Here is a 20,174-nt window from a genome sequence, read left to right as displayed (position 1 = left end):
AGACCCATTTTAATATTATTCGAATGCTAATTACATAGAGGGATAACGATAATAAAATCATGCATTCAATATGTATATATATATATATATATATATGTTTGGATGTGTATATAATATATATATATGTTTGGATGTGTATATAATATAACTTAATTACATTAAAACATTACAATTATTTCAAAGAATCTAGGTTGACCAGCTCATTTTGAATAATTTTAATAATATCCTTTCTTCTTTGTCTCAATTGTTTTCTTTTTTCGCCTTCCAAGTTCAACAGATCAACACCATCCAATTCAATCAGTAGCTTCAACAGCATTTCGTTACAGTAATTACGTTCATAAATATCTTTGTCATCATCTGGGCTATAAAGCTCCATGATCTTAGCAATACGATTCTTGAATTCATTTTCATATCTTAGATAGATATTTTCCAATTGTTCAGTTGGGTTTAATGCGACAGGTTTCTCGTCCATAGTTAGTGGTTTCTTCTTGCCTAAGTTGTCGTCGGCCTTTCTACTAACATAATTCCAAATGAACATAGTAGCAACAGCAATGAACAGACTGATGGCTCCCATGGCATCACCGGAAATGTTCTCCTCGATATATTTAGTAATCTTCTCAGTATCCATCTTTTACCCTTTGATTTACGCGTGAATCAATTGTTTGTGATTGTACATGAAATAATACCAAACCAGAAAGTAACTTAAACAAATTAACTTATCATTAATAAAACATTCTCTTTTAATATAATAAAACAAGTTCAATGACAGCCGTCGAAGGAATGCTGTCTCACCCCCACCAACCTGCGTTTCTTCCAGGTTACATCATGAACAAAAGAACAGTTCCTTACGTGAAAAATTCAGTAACTTTGTTTTGCTTTTGCCTCTCGCTTTGCTTCCAATTAATACGTCTCTAATGGTCACATAAAATACGCAGAACCCGGAAACATTATAGTTTTTCTGCTGTGTACACCTACAAAATATATCGATATATATAAATATTGAGACTTGGAGGAGGGTAATGAAATATTTGGGGTCCGAAGGGGAGATTTGATCAACCTAAATCTCAAGGGACAACTTCTAAGAGAAACAGAGATGAAGAAGTTCATTTAACCAGATCATGTTAAGAAGTGTTTCAATCTTATAATTATTGGTGAGACTATTTCAAAAAGATATATTGATATACCAGAACATTTTTTGGTTTTGCGTGGCAACTCTCAGTGGACAGGAAGGGAGTCTTTTGGTTAGTTTAGTTGTTCTTAACAATCGATTAAAGAGTTTGGTTTTAAAAAGATAATCAGAGAATATGGTTGCCCTCTCCAAGGATGATATGACTAGTATGTCATTAGTTGATGATGATTTTGATAGAATGACCCTTTTGGTGGACCCCAATGTAACTTTATTGAATTCTTTATTAAATATTTCTACCCAGGATGACATAGACACTCAACATATGAAATTAGATAACCTTTATTTACTGATCAAATTAGATTGTAATATTAAGTTGCAAATCAAACCTCAATTTATGTCGTTCATTTCTAGGGTATTTACGGAGGTCCGATTGTATGAAACATTACAAAATAACGACATCAATACCAATTTAAAATATTTTAAATTGCTAAATAAAAGCATTGATCTGGGTAGAGAAGTCATTGATCTTAAATCTACTTCCCAATTTAAGCATATTTCTAGATTTTTTATTGAATTGATGGAACAAATGGATAATAAAGTTCCAACAGATGGTAAATATGCCACTTTGGTGGTAGAATTATTGCGATATTTCATGTTTTATAGAAATCAAACCAACTTATTAGATTATCCACTGATTAAAACAACATCACAGATCATTATTAATTTATCGGATAAATTGAACTACACAATTAATTATAAATATATTGTCACTACAAATATATCCGTTGATAATCCGTCGAAGGAGGCATCCGTTAGTTATAGCATGGCAGGAAGGAGCTATAAGGATACTATATCTGTACCAAATCCATGTATCATAGAAAATATTTATGAAATGGATATATTACAGTATTGCCTGGTCTTAGTTGCGTCAACCAATGAGCCGAATGATTCATGTACAGAGTTATCCAATGATGCAGATATCAGAATATTCATTCTAAGTCTGTTGAAACATAGCAACATTAATTTAAAATGTGCCGCATTGCATTTCTTACTATATCCTTATTTTTCAACGAGTATGGCTTGGAGGGATACAAAGACAGTAAACCAACTGATGCCATTCTTATTAAAAACTTTTGATTCTAAATGTGTTCCTTGGTGGTTTGATCCGTTTCATAACCTAATTACGTTGTTGGAACTTTATAATCAAAAAATGCCAGGTGGGAACCCTGTAGTAGGATTTTTAAAAAGAACAAATCTAATTCATGGATTTATGGATTTATTCTTCGAAAAATTAAAGAAATCCAATGGCTCAAAAACCAACCAAAACCTTCTGATACAGTTCATTAAATTTTCTGCATGTTGTTCTGCTTTTGATGAAATATATAGACTAGAGCTACTAAAAAATGTTTTCCTGATGGATCAGTTAAAAAGAGATATAGAGGGTCATATAATATTATTGGAGGATTTTTTGATAAATAAGCAAATGTTCATCGGGATGAACCATGATTTACCGGCTTTAAACAATAGTGAGATAGTCGTTGTTTGGTTAGAATTATTGAAATCATTTTCTAGAAGTACTGCAGCGTTGAGAACTACTTTGAAAAAGAATAACTTGACCAAAAATATTATGACTATATTGAATTTGACTTATTCGATAATGAAGGATTGCTATTTTGCAGGACCTATTTTTTTACAAACTGAAATAAAAATCATGGGATTGTCATTGGGTATCCTATGTAACTTTATTGTTGAGTTTTCAAATGTTCAGTATTTCCTTACTGACCAAGGTATTGTAGATATCTGTAGTGATATTCTAAATGATCCGTTATTTAATCCAAAAAGGACTTGGAGAAATTTAACAAGAAAAATGACCTTAGACACCTTAAATGTAGAAGAGGTTAAAACAAACACATTGTGGGTAATAAGACATCTGATGTATAATAGCCAAAATCATGAGAAACTAGAGTTACTTGAAAAAATCAGTATCGATACAATTTTAGATTTTGTTAATGATCCTTGTTGGACAGTACAACAACAATGCTTCCAGGTGCTAAAAAATTTAACTTGTAATTCTAGAAAAGTAATCAATTTTTTGCTAGAGAGATTTAAGAACGTAAGATACATGGTAGATCCAGCTGATGGATCAAGAGTCGCAGTTGGGTCGACATATTTGTTTGAATTTTTAGCTAGGAAATTGCGTTTGTTAGATGTTCACGATATATCGCAGAAAAGAACTTTAGAAGCTATCCTTTATATTATTGTTAATATTGCAGCTGTAAATGAAAATAAGAAGGAATTGGTCTTAGAACAAACGGATATCTTAAGGCTCATATATCAGATCCTTTCTGAAACTCCAAACAATTCAGAGAAATATGGTAATAACAGTGAACTGAAATTAGCATGTTTATGGATACTCCATAATATTTTGTGGGACTCAAATAGACATGAAAATTCACGGAATGCACTGTACTCAAATGCTGAGAATAGTAGTACATCTACAAATAATTCTTCTCAAACTCTAGAAGGAGTCGAATCTACCAGTAATTATTCTGGTCTTCGTCCGAATGTCTCCATGAAGACTGTTGACCGTTGTGAACGTTTGCAAGAACTAGGCTTTCGTGATTTAGTTAAAACAGCTGTCTTAGACTCTAACATCAATGTAAGACAGAAGGCTACAAACCTGGATGATCTTATGTTTAAATTACTTAATGGTACTTAAGAATTAGATTATATTACAATATTATTCTTAAGTAAATAAATATATAAATTTTAATATTCACTTGAAATAATAATTTTATGAAAATGTAAATAAGTAAACAAAACATGTAAATAAGTTTACATGAAAATAGTAATTGATATTTGATGTTTTAAAATTCTTATTATAGTTCTAGAAATTTATATTTTTATATAATTAAAGAAAACCTTACAAAATACAGAAGTGTCGAAAGAGTAACCAATATTAAGAAGTTTAATCTTGGGTCTTTTGAGAACCACGTAGTAGACCGGTTCTTCTAGCGGCGATCAAACCAGCCTTTTGACCAGCAACAGCACCTCTAGAGATAGTGGAAGCCTTACCAATATGTTGATGGTTACCACCACCGTGAGGGTGATCAACCGGGTTCATGGCAACACCACGAGTCTTTGGCCAAGAGTTTCTCTTTAATCTGTACTTGTGGAAAGCACGACCAGCCTTCAACAATGGCTTGTCAACTCTACCACCACCAGCAATAACACCGATGACACCTCTAGCGTCAGAAGAGATAACCTTCTTAGCACCAGATGGTAATCTGACTCTGGTCTTGTTTTCGTCTGGGTTGTGACCAATGACGATAACGTAGTTACCAGAAGCTCTGGCAATAGCACCTCTGTCACCTGGTCTTTCTTCGACGTTGGAAATAATGGTACCTTCTGGGACAGAACCTAGAGGTAGAACATTACCAACACTTAGAGCAGCCTTCTTACCGGCGTAGATGAATTGACCGGTGTGGACACCTTCATTAGCAATGAAGATTTCTTCACGTAACTTATACTTGTATGGGTCACGGAAAACAACCTTAGCTAGAGGAGCACCTCTACCGGAGTCGTGGATGATTTGCTTAACAACACCACGAATGTAACCGTGACGTTCAGCGTAATCCAAGGTTCTTAACTTGGCAGCACCTTGTCTCAATCTGGTGTGAGAGGTGAAGATGGAACCAGCACCCTTTCTTTGGTTTCTAATAACTCTACCTGTTTAAAAGACTATTGCATCATACAAGATGATGCTAAAATAATTATTTGTTAGTAAAAATGTTTTGAATATTTTCTTTTATCGATGTTGTAACAAATTCATGATTAATATTGTCTAAATCTGTGATCTCCACTACGTTCATTGCACACTCATTTATAAATCTATAATAAGATCATTAATTTTTATTGCGATATACCATGTCCTTGAATCTTTGGTTTATTATCTTCTAATTGTATTATCATTGTTCGTTCACTCAGTTTCATTAAATAGAACATATTCTCATTTAACTAATTTGTTACTCTTCCTCTAACGTAATTTGACATACCCATTTTTGCTTGGTTTCTTTGAAGTGATTAAATGAACAACTTAAAATATAATTTTACTACAAGTTATAGCTATATACTTCTTGATGCTTTACTATCAATTACTAGACATTATCATTCTGCTGCGTAACTGTGTAGAGTATTATTGAGCCTTACAAACGATGGCCTCTCAGATAGTGGGAAATTCCGATGCATAATACTACGTTATGGAAGATGTCTCAATTACCTCTTAGGTTTATTCGTTTCCCTGGTGAAAATGTTACATTACCAAGGCCTTGAAGATATTTCAGTGCGCTCATCGTTATGGTAGAAAATATTCACCTGTGATAATATTCCGATTAGTGAAGCGGAAAAGTTTATTTTAAAAAAAAAAACTGTTGAAAGTAAAAAAGAAGTTTGTTTTATTTTCAGGAACATGTGTGGGTCTTTTAGACTCTGGATGTTAGGATGTCCAGTGCAGTCCAAGATAATCCATTCTTGAATTCATGAAAAAAATACTTGAAACGTAGACCTATTGCCTTAACTGCTAGTCAGGTCTCCCTTAGCGTAATTAAAATATGACAATGCTTAAATAAACACTTATAATACTGTTACATAGAGTTTTAAAAAGTAGATCACTATCGACCCTTGATTAATATGAGTAACGTAATATTAAATAGTTACATAAAATTTAAAGAATACCATTATACAAAAAACGAAGTTATAATAAACTATTTAGTATAGTATAGCTTAGTTCTTAGCAGCACGCTTAGCAGCAAGAGCCTTAGCAGTACCGTGTAGGGCGTGCTTGTGGTTTCTCTTGAACTTTGGATCAACACCCTTTAGAGATGGGTACTTGTAGGTCTTTGGCTTCTTGATACCGTTTCTGTGGGCCTTCTTGGTTTGGTTATGAGCGGTATGGTTCTTAGATTTAGACATTTTCTAAATAAAAAAGAGTAAGTAAATCAGGTGAATTGATTTAGTTATTTGTTAGTAAAATATAATTCAATAAATTGGCTAATTTGTACTGCAATTCTGCAATATCAAATCTTGATGAAATTAAACAAAGGCAATATTATTACGATATCTTTAAATCATGCACTGTTTACCCATTCAGAGTGTTTATAATATGCATTTCCTATGTTTGTAACCTGGGTATCACTATCTAAATAAACGTTTTCATAGATGTCGCTAGTATTTAACTTCCCATGCTATTTTCTTCTCTTCATCTCACAATATATTTATCCATACTATACGTCACTTTATTATCACGATGTAGTCTACTATTAGACCATAATAATTAGGATTTACTATCTTTTTAACATCGTTATATCAATTATTAGTTTCTCGATCTCAGCCTTTATTTTCAATCCAATTAACATTAAAGTTGTTTAATTTCATCTTATCATTTCCTCTAACATACTGCTTATCCTTAAGTTACTTTCCTTTTTATGTTTTAAATTAACAAAAGTTTTATGAATCTTGATGTACTCTGCTTATATCCACCATTTTCACTACTATTACAATATTATAGAGTATAGTGGGCTATGAGTTACCAATAGTTGGTTCCATAGTGAATAACGTGTGGAATACCAATCGGCCAAAACACTGAAAAAAACTGAGCGCTTTGAAAAAAAAAGAGAAGAATTTAATAAATTTTCATTTTCTTTATTTTGTTTTATTAAAAAATATTGGGATGTACAGATGTCCATTCATTTTATAAATGTATGGGTGTAGTTGTATTGTAAGTCACAAAAAACGTTTTCTTCAATGAACCATTTTTTTTTCATCTGTGAAATTCTCGAGTCACATGGATCTGCCAGAGTCATCTCATGTAATAAAAAACGTAATTACAGGAAACGATCCAGTGGACCACAATATATTTGATTGACACAATATATAAACCGCAGTATAAACATTCGCCACAGTAGTAATACTTAAAAACACCTCTCTAGTAATATAGAAATTAGCAAGAAACAAGAATTATGACTAGATTTATTGGGTGTATAGACTTGCACAACGGTGAAGTGAAACAAATTGTCGGAGGTACCTTAACCGAGAATGATAAAGATACACCAAAGACGAATTTTGTTTCTGAGAAGTCGTCTGGATATTATGCACAACTTTACAAACAGAATAATGTGAGGGGATCTCATGTTATTAAACTGGGTCCGAATAATGATGAGGCTGCATTAGAAGCCCTCAAAGGTGCTCCTGGATTCTTACAAGTTGGTGGTGGTATCAATGACACAAATTGTCAGAAATGGTTGGAATATGCTAATAAAGTCATCATTACAAGTTGGTTATTCAATAAAGAGGGTAAATTTTTATTAGAAAATTTAGAAAAGATATCTTCACTCTGTGGTAAAGATCGTTTGGTAGTAGATTTAAGTTGTAGAAGAACTAAAGATAACAAATGGATAGTCGCAATGAATAAATGGCAAACATTGACAGATATGGAACTCAATAAAAATGCTTTCAAGGAATTAAGTACATACGCCAATGAATTTCTAATCCATGCAGCAGACGTTGAGGGCCTGTGCAAGGGGATTGATGAAGAATTAGTCAGTAAATTATATGAATGGACCAAAGAATTGGATAATAACATTAAAATAGTATATGCAGGTGGTGCTAAGAGCGTAACTGACTTACTACTTGTTGAGAAATTAAGTAACGGTAAAGTAGATCTAACTTATGGTAGCTCACTGGATATCTTTGGTGGCAAATTAGTTAAATTCGATGACTGTTGCACATGGAACTCAACTCATTAACATCTTGGCATCTTTTTTAACAAAACTATATATTGGAGTATAGCATATAAACTCTGAAATATAATCAAGTTATTAATGTAAATATATTTAAGTTTAAATATTTTACCAAAATTCTATTATTCTATTATTCTTTTTTTCGATTTTCTTTTTGAATTTGATTAAAAAAATAGTACATATATGCATAACTGAGAATAGTTAGTAATATTTAACCAACCTCGTTTATTTATTTCATTACTCCATTCTTCGAGTAATTCATCACCAACCACCCATATCGGTACCACTACCGTAAGGGTCTTGTTCTCTACCACCCATTGGTATATCTTCATGTTCAGTCATGGAACCATTGTTCATACCAGATGGACCATTAGGAGCATAATTAACTTTCTCTTGATCCATTTGATTCAGTGCTAACAGAATAGATGCTACTTTCTTCTGTAATGTATCAATACCTCTAACAACAACTTGATCGACACTAATCGACCCTATAGTTTCGACGTTCATATAAAAGGTCTCTGCTTTTGATTTATAATCAAATGCTTGTCCTTCGATTGGAGGATCTTCATATTCACTATTCTTAGAGCGTGGCCATTCCTTTGATGCATCCTGTTCATACCAGTATTGTGTATGTTTCAATTTATTCCATGGATCATATTCAAATTCAATAGCAGAAGAAGCACTCCACTTGGCGTGCTCTTTAGCAATACCTTTCTTTGCAATACATGTTAATTTCAATTCTTGACCCTTTCTTAATTTACAAATCAAGACACCATTAGCTTCTTTATCCTGTATAATTGGATGTCCAATATTACGTCCTAATAAATTCGAAACAATCGTCAAATCCTTTGCGTACACATTTGTTGTACTTTCGCTTTCACCAACAGCTTGTAAAGTTAATACCACTGAACATTTATCACAATGATCCTCACAGAAACAATCACGACTATATTCAAGTTGTTCAATATCCATACTTTGTAAGGGGATAAGACCCAGTCTATGAGCTATAAATTCATCGGCTAGGACGGTAGTATTGGTTTCTATCTCTACAGAGTCGATAGCCAAAGTAGGGATCTCTGCAATCATCACTCTTCTTAAAGAGTTTGCCGTTGCCAAATCTGTATTAGAAAGAATAAAATCGACATTTTCTTTGGTAGCTTCTCTAATTTTCACTTGTGGACCTTCTTCACTCATCTTTGGAAATACTTCTCTATGCTTATTCAGAATCAGCCCCTCTTATATCCTTCCACGAGAATATTAGCTTAATAGTATCTCTTATGTGAGTAGTTTCTCTCTCTTTTTTATGTGTTACTGTTTATACAGTAATATTGCTTATTTCAGCAATATTACTATTAAAGGTGGAAAAAAAAACAGACCAAAAAAAAGATGTAAACTATACAAAACGTACGGTATAAAAGAAGATCGCTCGACACGACGAAAGTTCAAGTTATTGATAAAATAAATTGGTATAACACATATTTACAAAGTATATTATAATTATTATATGGAATGAACATAAATCATCGAACAAATGATGTATGATTAATGACGATTATCTCTTTCATAGTAGAGAATAATAAAAAAAAAAAGTATTCGTAATAGTAAAAACAAACACATTCAAACTTGAATATCAAGTTATTCTTCGTTTTTGTTTAAGTGAATTGTCTTGAACCACCACGTACAAATTCTAGAATCTTCCAACCTTCAGTTTCATCGTCATCGATCTGTTCAGGATCTCTTGTAAAGACCATGGCATAAGTGCTCATTAGGATGTTATCTTCACTACCTGCTGCGATTTCTCCAGTCTTTGACTTTCTGTACAAGTTGATCTCTTGAGCTCTACAACTTATAACCAATACAGGGATATCTTGTGGTTGTAACAATTTTGCACTAACGATCTCAACGTTTCTAATATCTAGCATACGACCATCAGAAAAGATTTGTTGTTCTCTGAATACTTTTTGTTGAGCTGCGTAAACATTGAAAGGAGCTTCACTTAACCATTTCTTCAAGACTTTTTGGTCACCTTTAATGTATGCTTCTAAGATTTCTGGTACGATATATTCTCTTAAATGTTTAGTAAAACTTGCACTATTAAAAGTTGGATCCATCAATTTAAATTGACTATAAACTTTAGCAGATTCAGTCTCTGCGAAGAATCCACCAATTTTATTACTAATTTTTCTTATTACAACAATCATTGGATTTTCACTTTCATTCCACAATTTAGTTTTCATAAAACTTAAACCTTGACCTACAGTAGTATTTTCTGAAAAATCGTCAATTTTCTTACCAAAGGATTCTTTAGCTTGAATATTTGTAGAGACCAATGCAGTACCTGCTTCGTCATTACTCTTAACAGCTCTGACTCGTTCACCTGATGCCAAAGCTTTTTCTCTAAGTCTTTGTCTTTCTTCCTTTGTGATAAACCCACCATATCTAGTACTACTGCTACCGTCATTGATCACATCCGAGACATCTTTATACACTTGAGTTTTCCTAACAGGTTCGAAACTTTCATCTAATTTCTTAGCGGTATCATTAGCTACTTCTCTAGTCTTTTTACCTATATCAGATTCCCATGCTTTTACAGCAATATCTTCCACGGTTTCCCCAGTCTTCTTCAAAGTCTTACCAACAATAGTAGAACCTTTCTGAGCCTTAATATAGGCTTCTTTAGCCTTCTTATAAGCGTCTGATTCACCTAGTTTACCTGAAGCATCCTGCAAAGTCTTAATATTATCTTGTAATTCTTGAGATTTCTTCCATTCATTTTTGAATGTGTCCCTAAATACTTGAATTGGAGAACGTTGTCCATTATTTTTATCATATTGTATAGAACTAGTATGCAAATAATGTACGGCAGTAAGGAATGGTCTAACATTCAACGAGGTAGTCCTCTTGGGTATATTATAAACTTGTGTTCTAAGCATAGTTTTTTTTAAAAAAAGCAGTATATTTTGTATTGAGAAGTATTGTTAAAGATGGTAGTGGATCATAAACGGATACTATAGTTATGATATTGTATGCAAAACACAGAACGAACGTACCTTGAACACTAGCTTGCTTGTATATCGACAGTCTTTCCCAGTCACCAAGTACCGACATATACCATCTATATACATATATATACATATATACGAACTTGCAAATATAAGTTACCACTATGACTAACTACGCTACCGAGTCGCCAGAGATCGATCAACCCACTAGCTTGCCCAACTTGTTTGTTCAACTTCCCTCTCTCTCTCTCTGTTACTCGAAGAAATTCGCAACTGCCCAACGATTTTCAACCGGTCACCACCAGCGAAAATTGTTGCGAAAACGGCCCTTTCGCAAAGCCAAAAGAACTGCGCAGCTAATACCGCAACGCACCAAGATTGATTGATTGATTGATTAATAAGAAGTATTTAAGGAAGCTGGTTCGAGAGACTGTAACATCTAGTTTAGAAATTCACATACATTTTAACAATGTTGGGAAGAGATATCTGTGAGATGGAGAGAGTCTTTTATATGTGAATTTGTGGCTTGATGTTATTGTAATAGATCGATTAACTTACTAGTTGCGTACTATTTTCTTTAACAGGCCCATTCATCATCACATCCCTATATACTTATTGGCATACGGATTTGTTCGATTTAACTTTCATTACCTCATATTTACATTTATTACAATAGCTTTTGCAAATTTTCTTATCTTCTTTCTAATTTGAAATGAAATGCAAAAGTGAGATGTCTTGTGCCTAATATAAATATATTACCCAGAACCTCCCTACAGATAGGCGTTGCTAAATCAATCTGAACTTGATATTACAACGCCTTACCTTGTATTTAATTACATTAAAATTTCTATATTTATGATATATATCTTCTTTGTCTTGAGTTATTCTTTAGTTTTGATGTTCAAAGTTGTAGAACTTTCTTTACTTTCTCATTTAATTAGACTTAACACGAGGATCAACTTTTTTTTAAATACTAATCATATCACACAAACGTAGCGGTAACGCCATCGCTAGTGACATATTTACATTGATAATAATACGTTATACTGAATAGGAACATTAGTATCCCACCTCTGCACACACACACATACACACATATCTCCATCTTATCACTACCTTTGTGAAATCAACTACATTCTACATCCTCTTCCTTTTCTCATTATTAGGCTGTCAAGGAAAACAAAATGTCAGGGAGAAGACCTAAGAGATCATTCTCTAGTACGATGCCTATAGACCATTTATCATCGCCTCCACAAATGAAATCACAACATATTTATAAGAATCTACATAGTTTATCAACAAGATACAACAATAAAGGAAGAAGTACTCCAATATCTGAAAGAGAAATCAATGACATGACTTCAAAAAATTTTATACCTAGTTCCCCTATAGCTGATAGCAGAGATTCATCGCGAAGAATTCTGGAGAATGTTGTAGTGACAACAGATAACATTGATAATGGTGATATTGATGAAAAATTCGATTCTATGGATGGATCATCACCATTGAAAAGAAGACGTACAAACTATAAATCAAATGGATTGTTGAAAGGTTCTTCATCTCCATCAGTAAGCAGTTCGCCAAGTCGTTCAAAACTCTTTAAAAGAGATTCAACTAAATATAAGATTCCAGGAACTTTAGAAATTTTAACGATAACTAAAAATTCCAACGTTAAGAGAAAACCAGTACTAATGACATTTATTAATGATAATAGTGTTAACCCATATATCCATTTCACTTACAAAAGTATAGAATTACCTGATTTATACATTGATTTTAATAGAGATTGTGAAACTATCATGTTTGATAGAAAATATACATGCTTTGCCTTTATCTTTAAGAAAATACGAACGTGTAGTATAGAAAATAATGAAACAAGACATACTAAAATTTTATATTGGTCAAATATGAATAATAATAATAATGATGATAGAAAATTGAATAAGATTAATCAGTACCTTGTTAAAAGTAAAGCTGCATATAATATTAAGATATTAAAGACTAATACAGACATTTTAAACGAAGTTACAATTCGAAATAATCAATTATCAAAAGAAAAATTCAGATCAATAGCTGATGAAACATCAAGAGATATATTTAATGAATTTAATAAGAAGAGAGATTTACCTGCATCCTTTTTAAGTAAGAATTTTTTATCCTTACAAAATAAATCGACACCTTCTTTAAATCACAGACCACTAACCAAATCTGGATACTCTATTCAAATACCCAAAAATCAATCACACGATTCTCGTTCCTCGGGACCAACAAGTATATCCTCAGGGTCCTTTTACAGTAATTCAAAACCTTCTTTAAACGATCATAAACTGTCTGACATAAGAAAATCAAATCGAATTCAGAAGAAGATTAATATTGAAGACATTTCAAAGGAAGAAGGACATCAAGAGAAACCAAAATTGTTTAAACCGAAATTGAGATATAAATTTAATGATGACAGCAAATATACTATTACTAATCAAGATTTTAAATGTCTTTACAATAATGATTGGATAAATGATACATTGATTGATTTTTTCACAAAATATTATGTCACAGAATCAATTTCAAAAGGTATAATTCAAAAAGATAAGGCATCTATAATGTCATCTTTTTTTTATACAAAATTAATAAGTGACCCTCATAATTATTACGAAAACGTTAAGAAATGGGTTCAACATTCAGATTTATTTTCCAAAAAATTTATAATAATTCCCATTAATGTCAATTATCATTGGTTTGGCTGTATTATATACAACTTGGACGCTCTATTTAAATTTTTAGTGGTAAAGCAAAAGGGGGAGACAACGGACCCTACCCCAGTAAACGATAATACCGAAAAGACTAGCGAAAAGACTCAAGAAAATGAAGGCACTACAACATCATATAATGAAAACAGGCCCGTCAAGACTGGAGAAACAGATAGACATGATGATAATAATGTTCTCCATTCTGACGACATAACAGAAGTAGCACCAATTGTTCAAATTTTAACGTTTGATTCCCTGAGAGGCATCCATTCTAGAGAATTGGACCCTATTAAGGATTTTTTAATTGCATACGCCGAAGACAAATATTCTCTAATCGTTGATAAATCTTGGATAAAGATGAAAACTTGTCTCGTGCCACAACAACCGAATATGAGTGATTGTGGTGTTCATGTAATTTTAACAATTAAAAAGTTTTTTGAGAATCCGAAGGAGACTGTCGATGTCTGGAATTCAATAAGTCGTAAAAATAAGGAGGCTTCAAAATTAGTAAATGAATACTTTGAAAAAAGTAAGAGAAACGACAATGCTAGAAAAGAATTACGAAAATTCTTATGGGATTTACAAGCAACCCAAATTAAGTTGATGAAAGAAAATAATGAAAATAACGACGATTCAGAGGATGAAGATGATAATTATGAAGATGAAGACCTTGAAATTATTGAAAATATTCCTGAATTACAGAAGGATAACGAGGAAAAAGGCACTGAAATTGAAGAGGGAAAAAACAGTCCACAAGACGAGAAGAATAGTGATTCAGAAGAAAAGAATCATACTAATATCATCAGTAGTACCCAAAATGAGGTGAAAGATATAAGTGAAGAGAAAAATGAAAAAGAGATAGAAGACGATGTTGAAGATAAAATTGATGAAAATGAAACTTCTAATCTATTAACCAATGATGCATTAAATGATTCAAAGACGAATCAACTTTCCTCTGTTCCACCAAGCCCAGTAGGTAATGCTGAAACATTTGAAAATGATATCCGTCATATATCAACAGAAGATATTGGTGCAGAAAGTACTGAAAAACCAATCGAAATAAATCTGAAAACTATAATTATTGGCAACAAAGTTTTTACTCCGACCTCAGCTGAACACAACACGATTGATTCTGATGATGAAAAATCTCTTTCCGGGAATATCATTTCTCTTCCAATTAACGAGACAAAAGGAAGAATTAGTTCTAAATATTTTCCAAAAAATTTAAAAAGAAGAGTACTGGGATTTAGAAACGAAAAATCTCCTACTCTATCGGATAAAGATTACAGAGAGAATATAACCGACGATGAAATGAGTAATAATAAACTGTCCTCAACAAACAATGCTTATTTAGATGATATAGATAAGAATAATAAGGATTCCGACACTTCATATCAAAATATAATTATTTCTGATATCGATAAGGATGACGACGTTAATCTTATAGGACAGAGTTCCAATATATCCTTATATCGAAACAATATCGTGACGTCAGAACCTGACACCAATAATGGTAATAGCTCTCAATCAGATGATAATATTAGTAATATTAAAAACAATATTAATCGTGAGTTATACAATAATGACTCTTCAAATTTTATAGATTTGAGTTCTCCGTCAAAAAGGGAAAGATTAGAATTCTTAGAAAAGGAAGATAATAACAATCCATCAGCAACAATTTTCTCCAATACGTCTGACTTGGAGTAAACTACAATAGTAAAATCTAAGTAGAGTCTGCTGAGCTTTGCCTTCTATTCATATTACTTTCGCGCATATCTAAATATTACTTAGCATACAAAACAATTATTTATCGCATAAACTATATCAGATGAATTGCTACACTTTTACAGTGTATAAATTTATATATCAAATCATTTATAAATATTAAATATATCTACTTGACGATATAGAAAACAGTACGCCATTTGGTGTCACGTTAAAATATGGGGTTTTGACATAACATATTTTATTGTACTGTATCTGTTCCATAATTTTCTAATGATCTCCCATTAGCATAAACTTCGTCTTTCACATTTTGCGTGAACAACTTGAACCATTTATTTATCGACCCATATAATTCAAATGCTCCATGCGAGAATATGAAAGCAATTGTTAAAATGAAGGTCAAATGTTGCGGAAATGTCCATGGTACATTAGAATTCATAGATCTTAATCTACCGAGAATAATAAATTTCAAGGCATTCATAAATGAACTGTAATGATCCGTATCCAAAGTGTATTCAAAAATTGAAGTAAATAATATAATCGAGAAGAAGATAATATAGCAACGCACAACAAACTTTAATTGAGGTTTAACAATAGCATTCCATTGCTCCCTACAGGAAACAATAAAACCTCTATTTCCATTTGTCCTTATACCATTACCAATAGCAGTGGATCTAATTATTATTGGGCGGAAAAAGCAGAAAACAATAAAAATATACAATTTTGAATGAATAGCTTTTTGTATACGATCCGCATCCACAACCATAGGTTCTCCTGTCACGAGGAATTCAATATATGCGATACAAATATGAATCACAATACTATATCCAAATCCTAAAAGTAGATACTCAATCACACCATAAGCGCATAATAACTGAGGTCCAATAACATATTTTGATATGAAATTATCAACAATCAACTCTTCTAGTTCTGGACGAATACCAAAGTCTCGTTCAGCTGCATTATCCTGATTTTCTTGTAATTCATTGGCATTCTCTTCTGCAGTCCTATGCTCGAAAAAATACTTAGATAAATGATGTTTCTTATAGTAATCTAATATGAATGACATGATAATAGCACCCAAACAGACATAATGAACATTAGCTTGTTTATAGCTAACAAGTACAATTTTCAACAACGAGGTATAAGATGAATCAAAACCTAATAATTTCGATGGCAGTAGGAATAGAATTAGAGTCAAAGAATTGAAAAGGTACTGTGAGACAATAGCAGTGCTTATAATCAGAACTGAGGCAAAAAACCACATAAGAACCAACAGACCTGTATACCTTGCTGTAAAGTTAGGCGGTACGTAACAAATAAAATATTCATCAAAATCAGTGTTCTGTTGTTCTAAATAGCCGAACTCACCCGCATTTTTCAAATTACGCTCCTTTAACCTCTTTAAATCAAGCGGTTTCAATAATTTGTCACTTTTTGTAACCGAAACAAACATTGTTTGAACATAATTCCTAGAAACAATATCAGATGAAGGAACACGCATCAATAACCCATCGGGAACAAAATACGCATGAATAGATTGATCTTCTTTGAAAAGCTTTAAGGCTACTGAGGGAGTCTTTGGACTAGTATATAGATCTGCATTAGACCATTGTGCCTTTTTGGACGAAAATAATTTGTAAAAAATATTACGGTAAACAATATGACCTCTTTCAGAAGCATAGTCCGTACCCAAGATAAAAGATGAAAGACGCAACTTTCTGGAGGATACTTCAAAAATTTTAGACCAGTAATTTTTCACAAGGATGTTAACATTTGGATTAGCTTCAATTATTTTTTTGGTGAAATAAAAAATGATTATCAGTGTAATTTTGTTAAACACATAACCATCTAGGAAGTCATCTGGTGTTTTCAAAATTTGAGATTTCAAGATTATTGGAAACAATACCTTAGTATTTAAACCAAACCCTAGAATGATAAACACAGCATAAATGAACATCGATAAAAATAATCTGGATAACTGGGATCTCATTGGATGAATTAGACTATCTTGTAATATCTTAGTATTTGGATCCTCAGGCGAACGAATAAAAAATAAAACCCCAGGTCTTATAATATCTTTCCTAATCATGCCAATATATTTGGCAAACCAGTACATGTATAAGGTACCTATTAACCAGTACTCCAATAATATCTGAAAATTGAAGAAACAAGTGCTTGGGAAAAATAGCCAATCAGTGGCTTTACCTAAAATAGGACAGGCCAATGAAAAGTCTAACATGGCACCAGCAAGAATAGGAAACCCAGCTAGCTCAATGAAGAAGATAACAAATACTTTAAAAGTGCATCTCAATGCAAATAATAATTGGAATGCAAATCTTCTGTTCTTGTCGTTCATGCTATTGTAACGAGAGTATCCTTTACCTAATATTTCTGAAGACACACAAATAATGACTACTGTTGTCATGAAAGTAACAACTGATGGTATGGCTCTCATGTATGTCGAATTTTTGGATGTTGTTAGGTAATACGTAGAAAGGAAGTTAAACGCTGGTAGTACCAAACGCTTGGAGATAAAATCCACGCTGTAGGTTAAACCCGGGACATTATTTAAAATAAGTCTGTATCCTCTGTTAAATTTACAATAATGAATCAAATACCAAATCGAATTATAAGCCAATTGTAAAATAACATTGTAAATTCTAATTAAAATATATCCTACGGTGGTTGGAATTCCATAGGCTACCAGCATATAAAAACAAACAAAACCCACACATAGCCCAAAGTAAAGAAATATGTTACTTGACTTAATCTGTAAGTTAATCCAAAGTGGACCCAGTTGACGTCCTTCTTCATTTTCGTTGTCAGCCAGACCAAAATCTCCATTCTCAAACGGGTTGATGACAGGATCCTCTTGTGGTACCACTGGTTCTTGATCCTCAGGTTGAAGCACAGGAATATTATGTGCTCTAAGGTTTCTATGACGGTCCAAAATATCGTCGAATTGTCTCTGTGCTTGTAGATTAACCATGTTATCAATTGGATGTTCTAGTTGAAAATTATCGCCTTCAACACCTCTTTCAACTTCTTGTCTCATTAGTTCATCCTCATCAATTACTCTATCATCAACAGATAAATCAGAATCACTCTGGGTATCATTATCGCTTGGCACAAAATCAGCATCACTTTCATCGTCAGTGTTTTCTTCAACCTGCTCTTCTTGTTCTTCTGCTATTACATCGACATTATCATCAAGTTCCATATTTTGAAGATTTCTTGCTTCATTCTCTCTAATTTCTCTCTGCGAGACAATTCTTGCCACATGTTCCAAAGTATCATCATCAATCATTGGGAATCTTTCTCTTAAACGAGCCTTCAGAGCATCAATTGAAAGATTTGGGCCGATCTTATGGAATATCATCTTGTTAAATATATCCTCTCTCACAATCATATCATATTGGAAATATATAGCTAAGTGTAAGATAACAGTAAATATAATTTGCCACAATGAAAAAATATGATTGTATAATAGTGCTGTAAGAACTGAAGTATATGTATAATCATCTGGCACATTCTCTTCATAACCAAATATTATGCTCTTCATGAAATTCCCCTCATATGGCATTTTACCATCCATTATAAACGTGTACAATTTACCAAAAAAATTCCAAACCAATGGGAATCCCAAACCAATCATGATAATAAACGCTAATAAAGTGAAGTGGTAATGAAATGTTTTAAGTACATCAGAAAAACTATTAACAATTACTAATGATAAAGGTATCTTTTCGGGCATATCTTCATCATATGTAGTTTTGAATTGAAATGGATAATGGCAAATATCACATTCTACAGAGGTACCTAATTTATTAATATCTATATGTCTTGCATTGATCCATTCTAATAGACATGGTTCATGTAGATATTTGATAGAACCTTTACATCTGCATGGATGAAATAATGGATTATCTGGTGTTGCATCACCTCTACATATACGACAGGTTGCAGTTTCTGGAATAATTTCATCTTTATTCTCTTCGTTATTTATGGGATGGGCGACAGGTACCGAACCAGGCGTATTTATACTCCCATTGGTTAAGTTTTCGTTAATAATGTGATCTTCCATTGTATTGTTTGCGTATTGGGTTTACGGCAAAGATATTTATCAGGCACGACGAATAAAAGATATACTTTTAGAACAAAAGCAAATAAATAAGGTTAAAAAATATTATCTTCTTTGGTAGAAGATCAAACGTGCGTAAATCACAAACAGTCTGCACTTGATTGTCCAGTTTCTTAATTATAAGTTTTCTTTGTCTTGGCACTAATTAAAAAAGTTAATAATGAAACTGTGGTGATACTTAGGTTTATTATTTGTTGAACACTTTAAAAAAAAAAGATTATTATACCAACTAAAGACAAACAAAAAGAAGTAATAAATATGCAGCTTCCAGTTGAAGAAAATAAATAAAGATCCTGAAGTTGTAATATTTAAAATTCAGAGAGAGAAGCTCTTACACTTTTTGCCCAAATGAGTGGTAGTTTTTAATTCTTTCCCCATCTCAAGTAAAATTTAACGATTCTCTAAATGCTCCAAATTGTTGATCTCGCTTCACGTTGAAAAAAGAGTTCGCGAGCATAACAACAAAATAAAAACTTACTATGGCAGGAAAAAACTGTCAATAAAGAGAATGAGAGACGTCAGTAGATTAATCATCAAGACAATATTGAAATTAAGTCTCTATTTAAATAGTATAACTAGTTATTTCAGACGGGGAGGATGAAAAATAAATTATTCACATTTTTTGCAACG

The 20,174-nt window shown here is 32.5% G+C and overlaps 9 protein-coding genes across 9 annotated transcripts; 3 read left to right on the top strand and 6 right to left on the bottom strand.

Annotated features, from left to right (window-relative positions):
• Positions 1-172: 172 nt before the first annotated feature.
• On the bottom strand, positions 173-628 carry SNL1 (Snl1p; the record flags this gene model as incomplete). The annotated part of the gene is made up of 1 exon (XM_041551661.1): positions 173-628. One exon carries the CDS (start codon positions 626-628, stop codon positions 173-175), a length of 456 nt encoding a protein of 151 aa, XP_041407595.1.
• A 676-nt stretch (positions 629-1,304) lies between these two features.
• On the top strand, positions 1,305-3,848 carry VID28 (glucose-induced degradation complex subunit VID28; the record flags this gene model as incomplete). The annotated part of the gene is made up of 1 exon (XM_041551660.1): positions 1,305-3,848. The coding sequence occupies one exon, from the start codon at positions 1,305-1,307 to the stop codon at positions 3,846-3,848; it is 2,544 nt and encodes an 847-aa protein (XP_041407594.1).
• A 249-nt stretch (positions 3,849-4,097) lies between these two features.
• On the bottom strand, positions 4,098-5,188 carry RPL2B (60S ribosomal protein uL2; the record flags this gene model as incomplete). Its single annotated transcript, XM_041551659.1, has 2 exons — positions 4,098-4,858; positions 5,185-5,188. The coding sequence occupies 2 exons, from the start codon at positions 5,186-5,188 to the stop codon at positions 4,098-4,100; spliced, it is 765 nt and encodes a 254-aa protein (XP_041407593.1).
• Positions 5,189-5,911: 723 nt separating this feature from the next.
• On the bottom strand, positions 5,912-6,100 carry KABA2_07S03586 (60S ribosomal protein eL29; the record flags this gene model as incomplete). Its single annotated transcript, XM_041551658.1, has 1 exon — positions 5,912-6,100. The coding sequence occupies one exon, from the start codon at positions 6,098-6,100 to the stop codon at positions 5,912-5,914; it is 189 nt and encodes a 62-aa protein (XP_041407592.1).
• Positions 6,101-7,146: 1,046 nt separating this feature from the next.
• Positions 7,147-7,932, top strand: HIS6 (1-(5-phosphoribosyl)-5- ((5-phosphoribosylamino)methylideneamino)imidazole-4-carboxamide isomerase HIS6; the record flags this gene model as incomplete). The annotated part of the gene is made up of 1 exon (XM_041551657.1): positions 7,147-7,932. The coding sequence occupies one exon, from the start codon at positions 7,147-7,149 to the stop codon at positions 7,930-7,932; it is 786 nt and encodes a 261-aa protein (XP_041407591.1).
• Positions 7,933-8,187: 255 nt separating this feature from the next.
• On the bottom strand, positions 8,188-9,120 carry RPB3 (DNA-directed RNA polymerase II core subunit RPB3; the record flags this gene model as incomplete). Its single annotated transcript, XM_041551656.1, has 1 exon — positions 8,188-9,120. One exon carries the CDS (start codon positions 9,118-9,120, stop codon positions 8,188-8,190), a length of 933 nt encoding a protein of 310 aa, XP_041407590.1.
• A 458-nt stretch (positions 9,121-9,578) lies between these two features.
• Positions 9,579-10,859, bottom strand: TIM44 (protein translocase subunit TIM44; the record flags this gene model as incomplete). The annotated part of the gene is made up of 1 exon (XM_041551655.1): positions 9,579-10,859. The coding sequence occupies one exon, from the start codon at positions 10,857-10,859 to the stop codon at positions 9,579-9,581; it is 1,281 nt and encodes a 426-aa protein (XP_041407589.1).
• A 1,253-nt stretch (positions 10,860-12,112) lies between these two features.
• ULP2 (SUMO protease ULP2) lies at positions 12,113-15,382 on the top strand (the record flags this gene model as incomplete). Its single annotated transcript, XM_041551654.1, has 1 exon — positions 12,113-15,382. One exon carries the CDS (start codon positions 12,113-12,115, stop codon positions 15,380-15,382), a length of 3,270 nt encoding a protein of 1,089 aa, XP_041407588.1.
• Positions 15,383-15,641: 259 nt separating this feature from the next.
• On the bottom strand, positions 15,642-19,487 carry SSM4 (E3 ubiquitin-protein ligase SSM4; the record flags this gene model as incomplete). The annotated part of the gene is made up of 1 exon (XM_041551653.1): positions 15,642-19,487. The coding sequence occupies one exon, from the start codon at positions 19,485-19,487 to the stop codon at positions 15,642-15,644; it is 3,846 nt and encodes a 1,281-aa protein (XP_041407587.1).
• Positions 19,488-20,174: the final 687 nt, after the last annotated feature.

Source organism: Maudiozyma barnettii (genome assembly GCF_903064755.1).
Source record: "Maudiozyma barnettii strain CLIB 1767 genome assembly, contig: KABA2_07, whole genome shotgun sequence".
Lineage (NCBI taxonomy): Eukaryota > Fungi > Ascomycota > Saccharomycetes > Saccharomycetales > Saccharomycetaceae > Maudiozyma > Maudiozyma barnettii.
The sequence above is the reverse complement of the archived record's forward strand: the minus strand, read 5'-3'. Positions and strand labels throughout refer to the sequence as shown.